We start from the raw sequence: 19,706 nt of genomic DNA on the forward strand, positions 1-19,706 counted from the left end.
TCTTCAGCTTCTCGCCCCCAGAGCTCAGCCAGCCCACCTGAGGCCATGGCTCTTCTGGGAGCCGTCCAAGCAGCTGACAGAGGAGAGCACCACTGTGTTCCATGCCCACACAGAAAACGGAAGCTAAATCTTTGTTTTTAATGTGTTTTATTTAAAGCTTGGCAGTTGAAGCACAGATGCTGTGTCTGTGGAGAAGACATTTAAATATTTTTGCAACACGACCACGTAACAAAAGAATAAAATGCCCTCTTTGCTCACTGTCGCTTGCCATTTCTGCCTGTTCAGAACCGCACGGGTCTGGGTCCCAGGTATTTTGCATTTTGCAGGTATTGTGCAATCTCATCCACGATTGCCCTGCATGAATATCGCCAACGGAAGGGCTTCACGGACTGCCCAGAAAATCCTCGGTGCAGAATCCATGCTCCTGAGAAGGCTCGGGGGGCACTGGCACCCGCCACGCACAGAACTTTCCCCGTGAATTAATTCCAAAGGCAGGCAAACTGAACACTCGGAGGCTGGGGGTGAGCAAAGCAACCCACTGTACAAACTTCCATAAACTTTTTAAAAATAAAAAAGCCTCCCCAAATGACTGAGGCTTCGGGAGCCTGGCTGACTGACGCCCAAGCGCTATCCCATCCAACTACTCGGAAAGTTCTTCTTTCCAAGCGACTGGGAAGAGGCTGGTCCCCGGGACTCCGCTCAGCGAGACTTTCAAGGCAACCAAAAGTCTCGGGGCCAGGTCCCGCCGACGGAGCGCGGTCCACAGTCACCCCGACACCCGCCGCGTTGATTTTTTTTCCCCACTATCGACCCTTGAATCTTTGAGGCCCCTCGGCCTCGGTGTTCCCAGCAAACAGGCGGCCCACGTGCATGTGAATCAACACTGAGTCAAGGCACATGTCAGCGGGGCATCTCGCTTTCGAGCTCAAACTTCTCGGCCGCTTCGGGAGCGGCGAGCTGCCCGCGGCGCGAGGCCCTCCCCCGCCCGGCCCTTCCCGGGAGAAGAAAGGGCTTTGTGTGCGCCGAGGGCTCCGCGCGCCCCGCTCCTCCGCGCTCGGCCGGGGCGCCGGGGGCGCGGGGCGCTACCACCCTCCCCACGACCCGCGGCGGGTCCCGAGACCAGCGGCGGGGACCGGGGCCCCCGGGCGGCCGAGGAGGAAGAGGAGGAAGAGGAGGAAGGCGAGAAGGGGAGGAAGGGGATGCTGCGCCGCGGGGACCAGGGGGCGGGGCGGGGCCGGGCCGAGCACCCCGCGGGGACCCCGCGCGCCCCGGCGGCGTAGGACTCGCCCTTTGTCCTCTGCCTCCCGGGTCGCGGGGGGCCCTCCGCCCCCCGGCCATCGCCCCGACCCGCTGCCCGGCCTGCCCGCGCCTCCGGCCCGCGCGCTCCGCCGCTCGCCCCGCCGCTCCCGGCCTCGGCGCGCCGCACCGCCCGGCGCCCCGCGAGGCGGCTGGGGAAGGAGGAAGAGGCCGAGGCGGCGGCCACGTGACTCCCCTCGCCACATTCCACCACAGCCACCGGATCAATAACTTCAGTGTCCTCCGTCCCCCACCCCGCCGCCGCAGCCGGCCCGGGCGCCCCCCCAAAACCCCCACCCTCGCCACCCGCCAACTTCCCTCTCCGACCGGCGCGATGGGGCGCTGGACCCCATCTCGAAAAGCCCGAGATCAAAGGGGGCGGCGGGAAGGAGAAGCGGCGAGGGAGGGGGTGGTCAACTTTCTCGGAATGGCCAAGAGGGGTGCACCCCGGGGCGCGAGCGGGGGCCGCGGGCCGGCGCCCCGCGGGCGTGCACTCGGGCTGCGCGCCGCGGCGAACCCGAGCGGGGCGCGGGCGGGAGGCGGCGGCCGGGACCCCGCGCCACGCTTTTCACACGGCGGAGCCCGCTGCCCCGGCGCCGCGGCGACTTTTCCCTCCTTCTGAAGAAAGGGGAAAAGCGGCGGCGCACGGCGGGGCGCGTGTGTTCTCCGCGAAAACACGGCACAGAAACTTTTTCCTCCAGCCCAGACGGAGAGCTCCGACCGAGGGCTTTTCCCTCCCCCTCCGGATGGTCTCCTTCCTTTCTGTCTTTTCAATTACAGTATTTTGGTGGTGTGTTTTTTTTTTCTTGCCCACTTTCTACCGCCGCCCCCTTTTGGGGGGATCCTCCTCCCGCCTTCAGCGCCCCCCACCCCGACACATCGCCCTCACTCCACCTGGGGGCTCGCCAGGGAGGGGAGCGCGCGCGCCCCCGCACTCACACTCACACTCACGCGCGCACACGCCTGGCGGCCACGCAGCCTCGCTCCGCTACCCACAGTGACACTCAGAGCTGGGGGAGGAAAGCGGGGGGGGGGGTTCCTCCTTACCTTTGAGGGATCTCGGTTTCGCTTGCTTGCGGCGAGACATCCTAAAAGCAAACAGCTGAAGTTGTTTCAATTCAGCCCCGTAAGAAACTACACTTCCTCGTGGCCGCGCGCCCCTCGCGCCGCGGCGCCTCGCGCCCTCCGCTCGGCCTCCCTCGCGCCCCGGCTCCGCGCCGCGCTCCTCGCGCCGGCTCCTGCTCGCGCTCGCGCGCGGGGCTCGCGGCGGCCCCGGCTCCGCGCTCTGCACCGCGGCGGCGGCGGCGGCTGCACCAAACTTTCCCAGCCTTCGACCCCCACCCCCAACCTCTAAAAAAAAAAAAAAAAGAGGGTAAAGAAAGAAAAAAGGAAAAGGAAAAAAAAAAAACCAGCTAAAAAAAATACTTTGCAGGACCACGTCTCAAGAGCCGTGCAATAAACTAAAAAGAAAAAATCCGTTACTATTTCCACCTCAGTAAAAATTCACATAGTTAATCCAAATAGAGAAAAACTAATAAAAAGAAAAGCATGTTTCTTTAAAATCGCTTTTCCTTCACCACAAAATCCCGCCCCCCCCAAAAAGAAATTACCCCACAATGATTTGTTTACAAAGCGAGTCGTGCTCTTTTGTAGTTTGGGGGGCACTGGGGGGGTGGGGATCAGCCCTACGAGGCGGTGTAAAGGTCTTGAAAAGAAAAATCTCCCACCGTCCAGGGCAGATGCGAACGGGCAACGAAAATAAGCAAAGGGGAAAAAATACTTTTTTTCTCCCTTCCCCCCCTTTTTTTTAAAAAAACCCACACTAAAGTAATTAAAAAAAAAAAAAGAAAGAAAACCTGCACCCCGAGCCGGTGGCCCCTCAGTGGTGTGCGGGTCTGCTTGTTTGTGTGTGGAGGGGCTGTGCGGGCCGCGGCTCGGGGCGCCCCTCTCTGGGCGGGGGCGCGGCGCCGGCGGCGGGCGCTGGACCGGGGGCTCTAAAGTCTACGGCCGCCTCGGCAGCGGCGGCGGCAGCAGCGGCGGCAGCAGCGGCGGCAGCGGCGGCGAGAGCAGGAGGAGGAGGAGGAGGAGGAGAGCCGGGAGCAGGAGGAGGAGAAGGAGTGTGCTGTGTGCTCCCTCCTCATCACAAACCTGCAAGGTCTTGGACTGCGCTGTCGCTCCGGTAGTCCACATAATAATGGAAAATGGAAGCAAGGCCCCCAAAGCCATCAGGATGGCTCCAGAGGGGGCCCCTAACCCGCAGGGACTCGCTCTGTACGTAATCACTGAGGAAATCATTGTCAGCCTGCCTGCACTCACACACAGACAGAGGGGCATGATTAAAAGGCGAGAGCGCGGGGAGCGGGAGGGAGGAGGGACCCCGCCAAGACCCGGACTGGAGGCGCCGGCCGCGGCGCGCGGATCGGGAGCCTGGCGGCGGCCGAGCGCCCCGCGCCCCGCCCGCCGCCGCCGCCGCCGCCGCCGCCGCCGCCGCCGCCCCCGCGCGCGCCCGCCCCGCCCGCCCCGCGCGCCCGCCCCTCGCGCCCGCCCGCCCGGCCGCCCGCTCGCACACACACCCGCGCCGCGGCCGCCGCGCTGTTCCTCGAGCTCCGCGGCGGATCTCGGGGCTCCTCGGCTCGCTTTTTTTCCCTTCAGAAATTAAAGCGGAGGAGCATCTGAAAGTGGAAAGGTCCCCCTTCTGGTGGGATGCGTGTGAGCGGAGCCGCGGTCTGTGGCCGAGGGGCGCGGCGGGCGCGGGCCGGCTGTGCCGCGCGGACTTGAACCTAAAGCGGGGCCGCTCGGGCGGCCCGCTCTCGGGAGGTCTTTTCTAGGGCAACCGCGACCCTGCCAAGTCTCTCTTATTGGGAATCTTTTTAAAGGCAAGTTGTTTGGATTTTTTTTTTTTTTTTTTTCCCTCTCTCTTTCTTTTTCTTTTCGTTTAGCAAAAGTCAGGGACGCTGAAGAATGTCCTGATGTGATTCAAACGAGACAACTTTCATTTCGGTCCTTTAAATAACCGTTCTTAATTGACAATACAGCTCTGGCTGGAAAATAAAGATTCCTCTTGGTTTTAAAAGAGGGCAAGAGGTAAGAAAATATGCACTTAATGTGGGAACAAGATGGTAGTTTCTAAAACTAGGGAAAGGTTTAAAGATTGGTGGAATTTATGTTTTCAGATAGTTTTGTTTTCTAACTTTTCACCTGCTCCCATCCCCAAAGCCAGTAACCATCACGTGTTTCCTTCTCCCACCTGGTCCTAGGAAGAAGGATATTTTTTAAAAGTTTTTGTTTTGTTTTGCTATTTATTGATTGGCCACGCTTGTCAAATCATAAATGCCAGGCAGCACTACCAAAATAAAGCTTAGGTTCACAAGTCTTTGTGGAAATTGAGAGATTCAGAGTAAATTAATTACACAAATGGGCATAATTTAGTACAAGTGGTATTGTTCTTCATTCTGTAAAATTAAGACACAACTACCAATTAGGAGACCACCCAAAGACATCAAAGCTTTGAGGAAGTTGTATTTTTCCTAATTTAACCTTTAAACTGCTTTGACCCTCAAGTAGAGACAGTATGCTTTTCCCCAGTGTCTTCATTACAATCAAATGTTTTCAGTCCATCTACAGTAATTCCTAAAGTGAAATCATAGTCGCAGCCAATTAAATAGAACTTTGCATGACTGCGAAATAATAAAGCATACAACTTTAGTTGCAGAATCTATGTTCGAACATTTGAGATTCTAGGTTGTACGCATAACTTTAAGCGCTCAATTTCACAGAAATCCTTCAGAAAGGAAAAAAAAAATGTATAAACTAGTTTTTACAATGCTTTCCTTTCATGTGGTAGCCATATGTGTGCAGGATGCTATGGTGCCAGGTATGTGCGGTCCCAAGTCATGAGTGATACTGTCTAAAATATTGATAACCACCTAAACCCGTGTTTACTGGCATGTGAAAAACTGTTAACATGTTACTAAAGCACATCCTAATTTGTTAAAGTTGTCTTTATGTGGGTTGATAGTTTTTGTTCTTCCTCAATACACTACTTTGTCTGTTTCAGTCAGTGATTGTTGTTTCACTTCCCAGTGTTAATATTTCTCTTGCCTTCCTCTGTCAGAGATGAATAAAGCCCTTAGATCAGAGAATGTGGATCTGTCTCAGGAGTCTCAGACTCCAGTGTGGGATAAAACTGCATAGTATTTCCAGGGGGAGTTAAAGTGCCAACCCTCCAAGAGACACAAATAACTTTTTTTTACCTAAATCTCATATATTAACCTACAGAGATAGAGAGAAATGTTTTGGAAACATTTCTTTAAATACTTTAAGTTCATTCAGTATCAAATGATTGGGGGGTGGGAGGGGGAGACATTGATTTTTGCCCCTAAACATGAACTCCAAAATCCATCCATGAACCCAAAGCCACCATCTTAACAAGTAAAAAACATCAACTTTGTAAACACTTGAGTGTCACAGTTGATGATGGAGTAGTAAGTAACACATAAAGGAAAATGTAGGAGGAATTTTACTAAAGACAGGGCAAGTATTTTCTTAGGACTCATTAAGGTATCTAGAAGCCCAAGACAAATGTGCTGTTCCCACGTTTTGGAGGTTGACAAAACTCCCACTGATCTCGTCATCACTTACCGTTATATTCCACGTGAATTAATCAATTACATGAAATTGGTGAGCACTTAGCTTTCATTAAGCACTGCTGGTAGACTCACAATTACTTTCCATGCTTCATAAATAAACAGACATAGAAAACATACAAACTATCCAGCTTTCACAATGAAGGCAACACAGATGCTAAAGAGGGAAAATTGTGTTTTGTCTTTCATTTGCCAACACAAGAGAACATAATTAGCAACTGTGAATATGTAAACATGCCTAATTAGTAAACATTTTACTTGCTCAATAAAATTTATTTTGGGGATAGTGAATCACTATGTGCTCAGTTACTCTCCCCCAACTTTTAGATGTATTGTTCCTATTCTTAAATCTAAACTAGAAATTAAGCTACAATCAAAATGTCATTCATTCAGCAATTTATTGAACACCATCATCCATCAGATTGTGCTACCCACCAAGTAATCTATGCAACATTTCATGAAGAGACAGAAAAGACATACAAGGCTTACAAGTTTTAGGTATTATGTACAGATAACCTGAATGATAGTATAAAGTTTAAAATGAGACAGACCCCCTATTACTCAGTCCCTTCATTAAGAACTTAAGCATCTATATAATTAAACTTTCCATTTCTTATTAATGCATGATTTATTTAACTCCCAGCGTTTTTTCATATACTGACTCCATAGCATCCACTTTTAAGATATTTTGCACTTTCCAGAAAATCTTTCATCGGTGAAACAAACAGAATACCAGGAACTGAGGATTTCATTTGAAAAAGATTAACTTTTTCAACTGCTAATTCCAACAATAAAGATATTGCTAAAGGAGGGATTAATGTGAAAGGAATTCTGTGTCTCCAAAACCTGACCTCAAAGGAATTAATTACAGAAAACATATAAGGTTCAAGTAAATCTTCAATTTTAAATGTCAGTTGCAAAACATAAATCTCTTTGGTAAGTTTTAAGTCATAGTGTCAAAGTTGCAATCTGGACTCTAAACCAATTACAAAGAAAATACTCTTGTCATGATTTTATATAAATATCCTTATCATACATTTTACTTCCTTTTACTCATCTATAGTGTGCAATAATTTCATGTAACATTTTTCTATTTTTTAAAATGTATTTTTTTAAAAGTATTGCAAGTTTACTTCGAATCTAAGTATAGTGTCTGCCTGATTAATATGCCTTATTACATCCCAGAGTTTCCTTTTAAGGAGGAGCATTTAGAATGAACTTTTAAAGACATATGAAAGGGCAAGTTCCATCAAAAGCCATTGGAGTCATGTGTGTGCACGCACATGTGTGCACGTGTGTCTCTAAAATATAAATATGGTTTATATATAAAATATATATAAAGTATAAAATAAATGTATGTGTTATGTAGACTCATATATACTAATATATTAACATTAAAGTTAGAACAATGTATGAGGGGCTTTTAAATTAACATTTGTTGACAGATGTTTATCAATATTTCTGCAAAATGTCAGTGACGCTTATTGGAAGGCATTGTTTTTAGCACAGAGAGACTATTATCTGTTCCCAGTTGCTTGACTTGTTCATTGTGTAATACTCAATAAATTACTTGCTATCCATCCCCCCTACCCATAACCATCCCCCACCTCTTAATCTATGAAATGGGTAGTAATAATTGACTGCAAAAATGTTTAAGAACTTCATATGGAAAAGTCTGCACTAAATACATAAATATAGTAAATGTATTTTGCCATTATGAATAATAAATTCTGTTTTCAATGTTGTCATTGTCCTAACTTGACATTTTTTCCTTTCATAAAATTTGAGTCATTAATTCTCTTTTTATAATTTCTGATATATATGCATAAGTACTTTTCTGTTCTGTGGTGAACTATATGAAGAAAGGAATGTTTTTAAATGCATGGTATATGTCATGGTATTATACTACAGTGATATAATTCAGTGAAATTTTAAAAATTTAATTGCAACATGTATAGAAACATGGAAAGCTTAGTGTTTGTCACTGTCATCTTTTCTTTCTGAGGCTTTTATAACCACCCTAAAGGTCCTTTCAGTCCACTGAAACAATAAAAAAGGGGGAAAGTTCTTTATTATAGAAGTTGTAAAAGAAAATAGAGATCTTACACTAGAATGATATTTGCAAGTAACAATGGGTACTTTTGAAGGTATTTATAAAAGACGAGGCATCATTGCAAGAAAATAGATCCTAACATATTAGAAAAAACAGATGATGTTCATTTGAGAATTCTAAAGAATTTAAGGATATAGGTATGTGATCTACTAACAAAAAATGAGCATGTCTCATTAAAAGATACCTTGAAGGAAAAAAGCAGTTGATAGAAATTGAATCCATCTTTTTAAGTGTTGCTAATATTATATATTTATAGAACATATTGGCATGAACTAAAAATAATCACTGTAATCAGAACCACAAAATTTGTAATGATGAAATAAAGAGGGAGTAATCACATTTCCTAAGATGAAAAATTATGTTTCTCTCATTTTGAAAAATTTATAATAAACAAAATTGTTCACATTATATGTATCTGGACAGTGACACCTTATAGATAAATACATTTAAAGTTTTATATATTGCACACAAGTAAATTAATTTTATACATTTAAAATAAAAGATGTAACTTGTTTTATATCTCAACATTTTATATATTTAAGTTTTTGTCAAAATAAGTACAAATAGATGTCTTTGATTTGCATAGTTTAACATAATATTAAAAATTATTAAAATACCAAAATATCTGGTTTACACTACAGTTCACAAAAAACAAAATATTGATCATTAGAACCTGAAGATAATTAAAAGAAAAACCCTTCAATGACATGTGGTAAGTTCAGTTAATGAAAAGGGCAAAATTCAGATACTAAAGTTAGAAGCTATGCATAGCAGACAGAAGCGGTAGTTATCTGAGCACCAGCTACTTAGGAGTTAATTTTTTGATTCTATGGACACCTCTCTGCTGTGATATAGTGGTGGCGGAATAAATAGACAAATAAAATTCCTCCTGATTAAAAGAAATAATGACCAGTACCATGTCTTTTTTGCATCTTATTTTCAGGGAACTCATTTGATCTCAAATCATTTTTAAGACTTTTTTGTCTTTAGATTTCTATGAAAATACAGCGAAGGTTCTTATAAAGCTGGGGTTTCAGAAAAGGTGAGATGCTCATACCATAGACTTTTATGTTGTAGTGAGAGAGATATATTGCACACTAGAGGCATGGCATAAAAATAACAGCATTTTTAGGTGTAGGGATTTTTCTCATGTGTTTGGAAATTGTTCAGAGTTAAATAGAATAAACTGTTTGCCATCCTGCAGGTTGTATTGTATGGGATAACACTTTTCAAAGAATTACACCAGAAATGCACTTATCTGTGTGAATTTAACCTACCTTTGATAATTCAGAAGGTACCTTGTAAATTTTTGGTACATTTGAATTAATATGAACCTTCATTACCACTATAATTAAGACATGCAGAGACATTAAATAGTAGAGACTTCTGATGAGACAGTTGCCATATCAACTAAGAGGAGTTAGTAACTGTGTGCAGACATTCCATTCTTGTCTCCCTACAGTGCCAGTGTTACTGTTTCCAAGTCTGATACCTTCATTTTCATAAAGAAAAATTCCCAAATTCAAAAGTAAGCGAATTTCTTTGAATATCAATTTTTCAAACCTCTGCGTTTTCCTAGTTTTATTTGTAAGACTACGTGAGTTCCTCCCAGTGTTCATCGTCACAACTCCCTATTTGCTAATTTCCAAAGAAATTCATCAGGTTGCTCAAAATATAGATGGAGAAGTAAGTGGACACTGATACAAAACAGAGAAAGAGTGATCATTCTGAGTCTCACCTTTGACACCGAGTAGACACATGCCACTGATGTCATTTGACCCTCAGTCCTGGGACTCTCTTAGGCTCAGCACACAACAGGTGGGGGCCAATATTCTTTAAAAAGGAAAACTCTACCTTACAGTTTCTATCAGAGTTTTTAGTCTTTTTATACACAGTCCTTTGGGTCTTATTCATAGTTTGTCCCCCCTTTTAAAAAAAGATAACCTTATTTCCTTTAGCCAATGGGTTTCCAAAAGCACGTTTGTTCTTCTTGACTGATATTAACAGGCCAGTGTAAACCCTAGAAACTTCAGATATTTGCAAAATATATCCATTTCTATTTCATATCACTTTTCCTATAACGGTAGAACTTCACATTATTTTAATAGTTCTTTCTTAGGTTATCTATATAGTATTATTCGTTGAGGGTATTTAAACCCCTCCTCTTTATGCTCCATGTGATAACTTTGCTGTTTTGTTGTTTTCATATCCTGCCCTTGTCTGAGGCGTTGCTTTGTCTTTTCCTTTTCAGGGGAACCGACCCCCTCCGACTATCATTCAAAATGAGGAAGATGAAACCTAAAATGCGCCCCCCCCCGTCTTCTTCTGCCCTTTTGTTTATTTTTTATTAAAATTGTAACATAAAAATGTCACTCTGAAGAAGAGCCTTGGGTTCATCATTCCCAGCTCCCCTTCCCTGGGAAGAGAATACATTACCTTTTAATCATGTTGGCCTTGCTTTTCCATAAGGCAATAAAAAAAACAGTCTCAACAGAGGTTGCCAGTTATAACGTGTATAGAAATGGAATTAAGAACGTTGGATGACGCAGAATCAGTTCCATAGGGACCCTCCCACCCCCATATTTCCCGAGTTTTTATTTTCACCTTGCCTTCCTCTAGCCTCTCTCCTTAATTTTGTCCTGCCTGATCCTTTCTCCCAACCATGCCCTTCGGATTTTAAACGGGCCTCCTTCCCTACTTTCCCGTGTTTTCCTTCTTTCTTACCATCATGCTTCTGCATTTATTTTCTAATGACTTGGTACTCTGTCTACAAATATTCATTAAAGCTGGAAGTCACAACCTACCTTCTCCTCTGATGCATCAACTGCATATGAACCAAGTTCTGTGAGATTATTTCCTTTTCCTTGAAACTCTACCCATCACCCTTCTGGTGAATGTAGTTAAGTACCTTTCCCCGTGTCCTGTTTATTACAGGCTGAGTGTTGCGTCACCTGCTCATGCATACGACCTGCAATCTGAAAACGTAAATTCTGGTAGAAACTCTTGCAGGGTGTAATCTGTTGGCCTAAGAGGTTCAAATTTCTCTCATTAGTCTCTGTTTGTTCTTTTTTAAATTTTTTTTAAACTGATTTTAGAGAGAAGAAGGGAGAGGGAGAGAAAGATAGAAACATCAATGATGAGAGTCATTGATAGAATGCCTCCTGCACGCCCCCTACTGGGGATGGAGCCTCCAACCCGGGCATGTGTCCTGACCGGGAATCAAACTGACCTCCTGGTTCATAGGGTGACGCTCAACCACTGAGCCACGCCAGCTGGGCTTCGCTGTTTATTCCTAAGAAACATTTTCAGCAACCTGTTTTGCACGAACACCATTAAAGTTTTCTTTTTTCTAAAAGCCTTCCTTGATTCTTTTGCCCCTTTTTTGTGCTTTCTACCCTCACTTGGCTCCCCACCATCAGCTGTCTTGAGCCTAAAGTACCCAGAGGTCACGTGCAGCTTCCAAGATGGTGCCGAAGGATCCTGCCTTGTTAGTCACGCTCTTGTGTCATCCCACCCCCTGGGTGTGGGCTGCACCTAGTATCCTGCTTCCAACATATAGAATATGGCAGAAGTGATGGGATGCTACTTTGGAGTTTACATAACAAAAGTTACTCCCTTTCTTGGTTTTTCTTGCCTACTCACTCTAAGAGAAGCCACCTGCCTCACTGTGAGCTGCTGTATGCAGAAGCTCACGTAACAAGGAAATGGGTGAGGCCTCTACCAACAGTCAGCAAGAAACTGAACCCCACCAACAACCACGTGAAGGAGCTTGGAAATGACTCCTGCAATGAAGCCTTCAGATGAGATGCCCCAGCCCTGGCTGACATTCTCACTGCAATCTTGTGAGAAACCCAGAGCCAGAAGACCCAGCTAAACTGCCCCCAAAATCCTGACCCACAGAATCTGTGAGATCACAAATGTTCGTTATAATGTCACTTCATTGGGAGGTAATTTATTACACATCAATAGATAACTAATATACATGCTATTAGAAATCTGATTTATATATATCAGACTTTTTTCATTATCCGATGTAAGTAGTGATAGTGTTCTAATGAAAGAGTCAGCTCTATTTCCCCGGGACCCAGCATAATGCCTGAACCATGATATTGGCTAAAAAAATATATTTATTGCATAAATGATCTAATGAGCACTTTCCAGTTCTCTAAAACTTCCTTAATCACCACCACTGCCAATGAGTTGGGGTATCAATTGAGTTCTGTCTGAGTCTGTCCAGGCTTCTGTAACAGAATACCATAGACTGGGCAACTTGTAAAGGCAGAATTTATTTCTCATAGTTTTGGAGGCAGAAAGTTCAAGATCAAGGCCCTGGCAGTTTCGGACTCTGGTGAGGGCCTCCTTCATGGTTCATATGGTCATCTTCTCGCTGTATCCTTACATGGTAAAAGGGGCAAAAGACTTCTCTGGGGCCTCTAGTTCAATTCATGAGAGATCTACTGTTTTGACCTCATTACCTCCCAAAGGCCCTGCCTCCAAATATCGGCACACTGGGCATTAGGATTTAACATACAAATTTGGGGAGAACACAAGCGTTCAGTCTATAGCAGGTTTGTTGGTGACTGACTTAGGTAAACTTAATCAGGAGAGCTATCTATTGAAAGGGTAACAGGTAGCTCACAGAATTGAGGAAGGCTAGGGAAGGGTGTTCAGTGAAGGCACGAGCACCCAGAGTGGCTAAAGTCTGTTGAAGCTCAGTGAAGTTCCTGCCCCGGGGACACTGATCAGGACATCATATTGTAGGAGACTTGGGCTCTGCTAGACTTTGGATTCTCCCACGGCCACTGTGCATGATCTCTTGCCATTCTGGAGTTGTGCATTCTTCCCTGAAGACCTCAAGTTCAGAGTGGAGTTATCAGTTGACTGAGCTGAGGTCATATGCCTGTGCCCCCTGCCAGGGTACAAAGGCAAGGACTGTCTGCGCACCTTTTGGTAGACTGAGGTGAGTTCCTACCTCCCTTCGAAATCACCCAAGTACTACTTCCCCAAATAGGAAAGAAACCAAATGCTGGGGAACCAAAAGTGACAAATGATCATGCCTCCACACAGTAAATGAATTCTTTCTAAGTTCAATAGGAAACCCGCCCATTAGAGGAGCAGCTTTCATCAGAGAGAGCTTTAGTATTTTCTTTTAAGGAATTTTGTTTTTCTTTTTTAAAACTTTCTCAACTAGTGGGTTCCTTTTTTAGCACAAACTTTAAAATAATAAGCCATGTATAAATATTAACTACTATTTCTTTCCTGCCACCCACTTGCCATCTATTATAGCCCAGTTTCTACTCAGATGTGTGAAGAGGGAAAAGGGCAGGTTTACATGTTTTCTTTCCTTGGGTATGAAAAGGCCTAGATTACCATTTTTTAGTCTAATGAAATAAATTTACAAAGCACCGGGTGCTGAGCCTGGTACCCACTGTAAAGTCAATGAATGGCATTTCCCTTTGCACCACGTGTTTTTCCACGTGTAATTGGAGTTTTTCTTGCTGTAGTTTCATAATGGTACCCTTCGCTGTGGAACTAATTATAAATATTAATCTTCTCCTCTCTTACCTATATTTGTTAATTATTTTCAGCCCCAGTAGAAAATCACCCACTAATCATAATCTTCATAATCTGGATTTTTTTCTTTCTATTACTTGCAATTTTGCTGGGCCTTACTTCTTGCTAGTTTCAAGTTTCTGGAACCTTCTGGTGGAGCTGGAACATCCCACTAATGGCCCCCTTTGCTTGTTTTCCTTGATTTTCCTTGCACTCCTTCACCCCCATCTTTGCTTGTGTCGGAATGTCTTTATTTTTCAAGTTGCTGGCTTTCTCTACTTGTCTTTCCCTCTTCTCATCCTCTCTTTGGGCCTTCTTCAGTCTTTATGCCCAACTACTCTACAACTTCTTTCTTGGCTCATTGAGTGTGGATCTGGTATGTCTTTGGTGAAGTAGCAGCTGAGGAGACTCTGGCGCTCACCATGGCCAATGAAAAGCCCAAGGATTTGCATTTTTTACAACTAAATGGTCAATGATATGTTTTGATCGACATCAAATGGAGACCGGATGGGGAAAAACACTGGTTCTGTGAAAATACCCCCTTTCTCCATAGTGGCATGCCCATTCAGCTCTTACCTTTATATTACAGTAAGGTATCTTGCTCTCAATGTTTAACAAAAAAAGAACAACATGAAAATCCTTGCATACCTTGATCAATTGGAGAATTTTAATGTTTTTCATTTATCATTGTAAAACCAAGGACAATTTTATAACTTTTTTTTGTACGTAGCTGTTACATGTAGGGCAATCTGTCTTTAAGTAGAGATAAATTGCTCTAAAAGAAATGAGTCCTAGATAGTTACCCCTTCAAGTCAAGCATCTTGTTGTTTAAAGAAACTTCTTGTTTAAAATGAAAAAATAAAGTAAAAGTTCTTCCTCTGTGTCTTCTCATATTCGACCTCATATCTACACCTCTATCTTAATTGAAGAACTCTCTAAGACTATCTCTTTTTCTGCCTATTTTGCATCGTATGAACTATCATTTTTAACCATGCATCATTAGTTCAGCTTACACTTATTACATATTTATTCCCTTTCTAGAACTGCATGAGTTGCTAAGGAAACCAAAAAAAATAAAACGTAATTCTTCCTTCAGGAGCTCAAGGTCCAGCAAAGGAAAACTTCTTAAAAAAAGATAAGCACAATCCTGAGAGGACAGTCAAAGGGCTGGACGGCACAACAAGTGGAGAGCTGGATGCTGCTTGAGAAGACTGAAGCAGGCTTCGCGGAGGAGGTGATGCTCAACCTGGGTCCTGAGGGATGAATCAGGTTTTGCCAGGGAGAAGTGGGGAAGCTGTTTCAGGCACGCAGCTGAATAAAGTCAAGCTTTGCGAGTTGCTCAGAAGGGGATCAGGGGAGTTTGAAATCCAGCCCACGCTGGGCTTGTTCCCGGGCCCAGGGCTGTATCAGCCCAGAGGAAGGAGCTCAGCACAGCACGAGTGGAACAAAAGCGCATGATTTAAAGAAGGCGACGCCGTGCAGGCTATCATTTTTGCCCTTTGCTTCTGTTCTCCGAACCACGACTCACAAGCCTTTCCAAATTCAGATTCTTCCCGGGTGGTGTGTACAGCAGACGAGTGGACGGCCTTGGAATCTGCAGTGTTTCCAGGCCCACGGGGGATCTCATCCTTTTCTTTCTTGCATTTATAATGTTCAGTGCTCATAATGGCAAACAGTCTCCTTAGCTACACAGATATCTCTTCTTTAGCTACTGTTTCCAAATAAATGTTTATTGCCCTTGACTTAACAAGCTCTTTTTTTTCTTCTTTACCTACTTTTTATGTTGTTCTTCCAAAAAGAAGCTTTTGGAAAAGTGGCTCATTTCTAAAACACACACACACGCACTCACACTCAAACATACCCAGACTTTCTGGAATTTCAATAAACGGTCCATCACTTTAGACTTGAGAGCGACCTAAGAAGCATGAGAACTAAATGTATTCCTCTTATTTACTGATTCAGAAACAAACTCTCAGATGCTAAGGGATGTGCTCCAAGTCATGGCATTAGATAACAGAAGAATCATCTCCAACAAGAGTCGTTGTTGATGTTTCCATGTTGTTGATGAATCATTTGGTCTTCATATCAGAGACTTAATATGAGATATTTTTTCTTGCTACCTTTTTTAATTTTTAACTTTGGACTCTCTGAAGACCTAGGGAATTAATACATATTCCAACAAGTTTCCCTTTCTGTCTTTCCTTTTTTAAATATTAATTTTCCTATTACCAGTTTTGTTTTGTTTTTCATATCACATCTTTTTCTGTGATGGCTTCTAATTTGCTCCCCGATTGCTTTGCCAGTGCCACGTTGAGAACGTTCTCAGACTCCTCCAGCACGATCCTGCCTTCTGCCTGGGCTGAGCCCCACTATGTTTCCTCTTTCATCCACTTGCTGGCATCCTGACCACCTTCTTGCTGCTTTGCTGACCCTCATAGGGGGCACCAGAGAAAGGGTCTCCTGTAAGACAGAACTCCACCCCCACCCTTCATTAGCTCTAGCCCTGCTGTTCGTTCTTCAACAGAATTTGTATTCATCTTTTTAGAGACATCCACACTAAGTCTTAGTTTTTAGAAACAGTTTGGGACAGCATATAAATATGGCACTAATGAGTACACAACTTAAAATATACATGTGGTTCTCCTGCCACAATAACATCCTTATATTTATTACTTTCTCCCTGCGGCCCTGGAACTTCACCTTTATAAGATCCACTTCAAGTGGCCAGAGCAATCTTTTAAAAATAAAAACCGGGTCATGTCACTCCTTGTTAAAAATTCTCCAGTGCTCTTCCATTGCAATTAGACCGCAATCCAGGCCCCTTGCCACAGCATATATGGCCCTGCAGGATATGGCCCCTGCACCTCTCTGACTTCCTGCTCTTCTACTCGCCTCTCCTGTCTCACTGAGCCTATGCTGCACTGACCTTTCTATTTCTCAAACACACCAAGCTCCTTCTTACCTCAGGGCCTTTGCACTGACTGTGCTCTCTGCCTGGGAGGATCAGCCCCCAGAGCTCCGCCTGGCTGCTCCTCCCAGTATTCAGCACCCTCTGCACTTACTCTCTATTCCATCACTTCTGTTTTCTTCATTGTACTCAACCACTACCTAAAATTATCTCATTCATTTCTTTGCTTGTTTATTGCTATTGGTATCCTCCCCCTGGAAGAGCACTGTCCAGAGGAACTTTGTGCAGTAAGGGAAATGTTCTCCATGCTGCACTATATGGTAGCCAGTAGCTACATGTGGCAATTGAGCACTTGAAATGTGGTTAGTGAGACACAAGTATGTTTTGTGTGGCTTTGTCTAAGAAGTCAACAGAATACTAGAAAACATCAGAAAACTCTTGTATAAAAGTCATGGAGCATCTATTGCTGAAATATTACTGTAATTCTGGTGGCTCCACTTTAATAAAAACCTAACAGAGCAGGGACAGGTCAAGGGAAAGGCAAATAAAATAAAGTGATGAAAGAGTTTCTGCAGGGCAATGCTAGCCCAAAGAGTGCCTTGGTGTGAATTAGATGGAGGGGTCATCTTTAGTGGATATAGCCCCCAGCCTCACCCCTTCCTTCGAGAGTATCAGAGGAATCTAAGCTAACACTTACCTCCTCAGCAGGCTACTTTGTGCAGGGCCAGTCTGCACAATTGCAAGAGTTGCCCAGTATTTCTTCAGCCTAGAATGTTTTGAATGGTGGGCAACTAGTCACATAAAAATGAGAGGGGGGAGGGGAGGGGAGGGGAGGGGAGGGGAGGGGAGGGGAGGGGAGGGGAGGGGAGGGGAGGGGAGGGGAGGGGAGGGGAGGGGAGGGGAGGGGAGGGGAGGGGAGGGGAGGGATTAAGGGAGAGTGACTGAGAGAGAAGATAAAGGGAGAGTTTTGTTTATCAACCTTGAAACGCTAGAATTAGGGGCCCACTTTGAAACTGCAATGTTCTGACTCAAAAAATTTAAAAAGCAATGAATACTTTTCACAAATAAGCTTCTGAAACTTATACTCCCAGATTATAGACTAAAATGTATGTCTGTTAAAAACGAGCCCCAATAGGCAGTTATAGATAAAAAGAATAGTTCAGCACTTACAAATAATTTAATTTTTCAAAATTCAGATTTTCATTGTCTCAAGCCTATATTCCAGAATCCTGATGATCTGTTCCCGTTTCATGCCCGTGACTACCTCTCTAGGACTCTGTCCTTGGGAGGGAGGTTGTCAGTGACTCCTCTCTTTCCAGAATCATCTGTTTTTCCTTGCTTTCTACCTCCTTGATTTATCTGAGACACTCAGCTCTGATGACCACCCAGTCCTTGGAATTCAACAAACATTTTATAGAGAGCTTATTATGTGCCAGACACTGTGTAAAATCGCAAGGAAATAAAAATCCATTCCCTCAAGGAGTTCATAGTTTATTGGGGGAGGCAGGCATGTAAATAAGTAATTTCACTACAGTATGATGAATGCAAAGGAGATATATGGTCTGGAGCCTTAAATAGCATACAGAATAGAATAATTAACACAGCTTGGAGATAGGGAAGCAGAGATTTCTTTCCTAAAAAAGAGCCCGAGTTTAAAAGATGGTCAAAAGTTTGCCAGATGATGTGGATGGCCTGCCACTCTAAATAGAGGGGGCACAGCATACAAAGGAAGGAAATGGGAACAAGCAGGGAACTGCGCATAGTCTGGAACTGTGAGGACTGAGCTGTATGAATGGAGCCACAGGAGGTGATAAGGCTGCCCTGGGAGGCCTGACGGGACCTGGAACAGAGAGCCCTGAGGCTGTGAGCAGAGGAATAATAGGATCAGATTTGTGCTTTGGAAAGATCACTATGGTAGAGTGTAAGGAAGGGGGACAGAGAGAGGCAAATAGACCAGTTAGTGATGATTATAGTGAACCAGGCATGAGAGGGTCAGAGTTATGGGCCTTGACAGCAAGGCTTAGAGTTGAAGTTCATTCTTGTGTAATCTAGAGATTGCACCTAAGCCTTGGTGATTGGTTGGATGGGAAATAGTGGGAGAAATGATGACTCCCAGATCTCTGGCTTGTAGGTCAGGGAATGGGAATGTTATCTGCCAACTTGGATGTAGCAAAGGCAGGACAAGTGTTGGCAAAGAGACAGTGAGTTTGGTCATGAACTTCATAATTTGACCAATGTCAGATATTGGACACTGATAGAAGAATGTAAAATAATCTCAGCTTTACCACTTAAGTATAGATCTTACCCTAGGTAAATTTTATAACTACTCTGGGCTTTGGTTTCCTTACCTATAAAGCTATTGGCACAGTGCCTGGCATACAATATTTTCATATTATCAAATTTCCCCCAACAGCCCTGTAAGGAACGGGGAAGATATTATTATTCTCAAGAAATTGAAGCCCCAAGTAACTTGCAGAAATTATAATGTTCTATGTAAAAGCACTTTGTGAAACAATATTTTATTGTTTATTTGCTATTGTTATATCTTCCTTTGGTTGTACTCACAAGTCAGTAGTACTCCAATTCACATATACTGGATCTTTAATTCTCTCAGGATGATAACGGTTTTCATAGTTTCTTGACAGCCGGAGGGCAAAGGCTGGTCCTTGCTAATGTTTACTGAGAGTGCTAAGAGCTCAGGCCATTCTCAGTGCATGCTTCCTGATGCAGGCAGCCTACAGAAATGGACTTAGCTGAGTGGCTGGAGCTTTCTTTGGTAGCTTGTTCTGCCTTCAGCTGCCTTTGATTGGCATTTACCCCACAGGGGGGAAAGTCATATTCTCTGGGCAATATAGCATATTAAACGCTAGAGAATCTATGCATAAGCTGTGTTGTATATTCGCAGGAATCACAATATTCTGGATTTACTGTGTTTCCAAAATGGAACATGTATAATGCTAAAAATTAAGAAATATTCATTTTCATTTATGTTGGCAGTAAAACCAAGTAATATGATCATGCTGAAAATGCCCTGGGTCTGTTGCAGAGTAAAAAGTTGTTTTTAAAAAACTAACAACTTTGAGCACAAGGCAGTTTCTGTTTTCACTTTACCTCAAGAACTCATTGCACCCGAGTCTAAACCCATGAGAATAATAAAATAATTATAGTTTTATTTTACTGTATTCTGACA

At 44.0% G+C, this 19,706-nt stretch overlaps 1 protein-coding gene and 1 long non-coding RNA gene across 6 annotated transcripts in view; one reads left to right on the forward strand and one right to left on the reverse strand.

Moving 5' to 3' along the window:
- ZNF521 (zinc finger protein 521) overlaps positions 1–3,619 on the reverse strand; it is a 270,028-nt gene extending 266,409 nt beyond the window's left edge. Inside the window, exons 1-2 of one of the 4 annotated variants that reach the window (XM_087819017.1) lie at positions 3,445–3,518; positions 2,344–2,384 (exon numbers count right to left, since the gene is read on the reverse strand). In XM_087819017.1, coding sequence (XP_087675143.1) covers positions 2,344–2,383 — 40 coding nt within the window. In that variant the 5' untranslated portion in view covers position 2,384; positions 3,445–3,518. Of the gene's footprint in view, positions 1–2,343; positions 2,467–3,152; positions 3,181–3,444 lie in introns of those variants that run through there. The other 3 variants (XM_087819018.1, XM_016195911.2, XM_087819019.1) reach the window with 3 other exon arrangements.
- A 242-nt stretch (positions 3,620–3,861) lies between these two features.
- Positions 3,862–10,437, forward strand: LOC148092760 (uncharacterized). Of its 2 annotated transcripts, XR_015714823.1 has the most exons (3): positions 3,862–4,172; positions 9,518–9,583; positions 10,307–10,437. It is a non-coding gene; the product is annotated as an uncharacterized LOC148092760 (long non-coding RNA). The 2 variants fall into 2 exon arrangements; XR_015714824.1 differs by lacking the exon at positions 9,518–9,583 and having other exon boundaries at positions 3,862–4,380.
- Positions 10,438–19,706: the final 9,269 nt, after the last annotated feature.

The sequence above is a fragment of the Miniopterus natalensis genome, chromosome 7 (genome assembly GCF_054644295.1).
Source record: "Miniopterus natalensis isolate mMinNat1 chromosome 7, mMinNat1.hap1, whole genome shotgun sequence".
Taxonomy (NCBI): Eukaryota; Metazoa; Chordata; class Mammalia; order Chiroptera; family Miniopteridae; genus Miniopterus; species Miniopterus natalensis.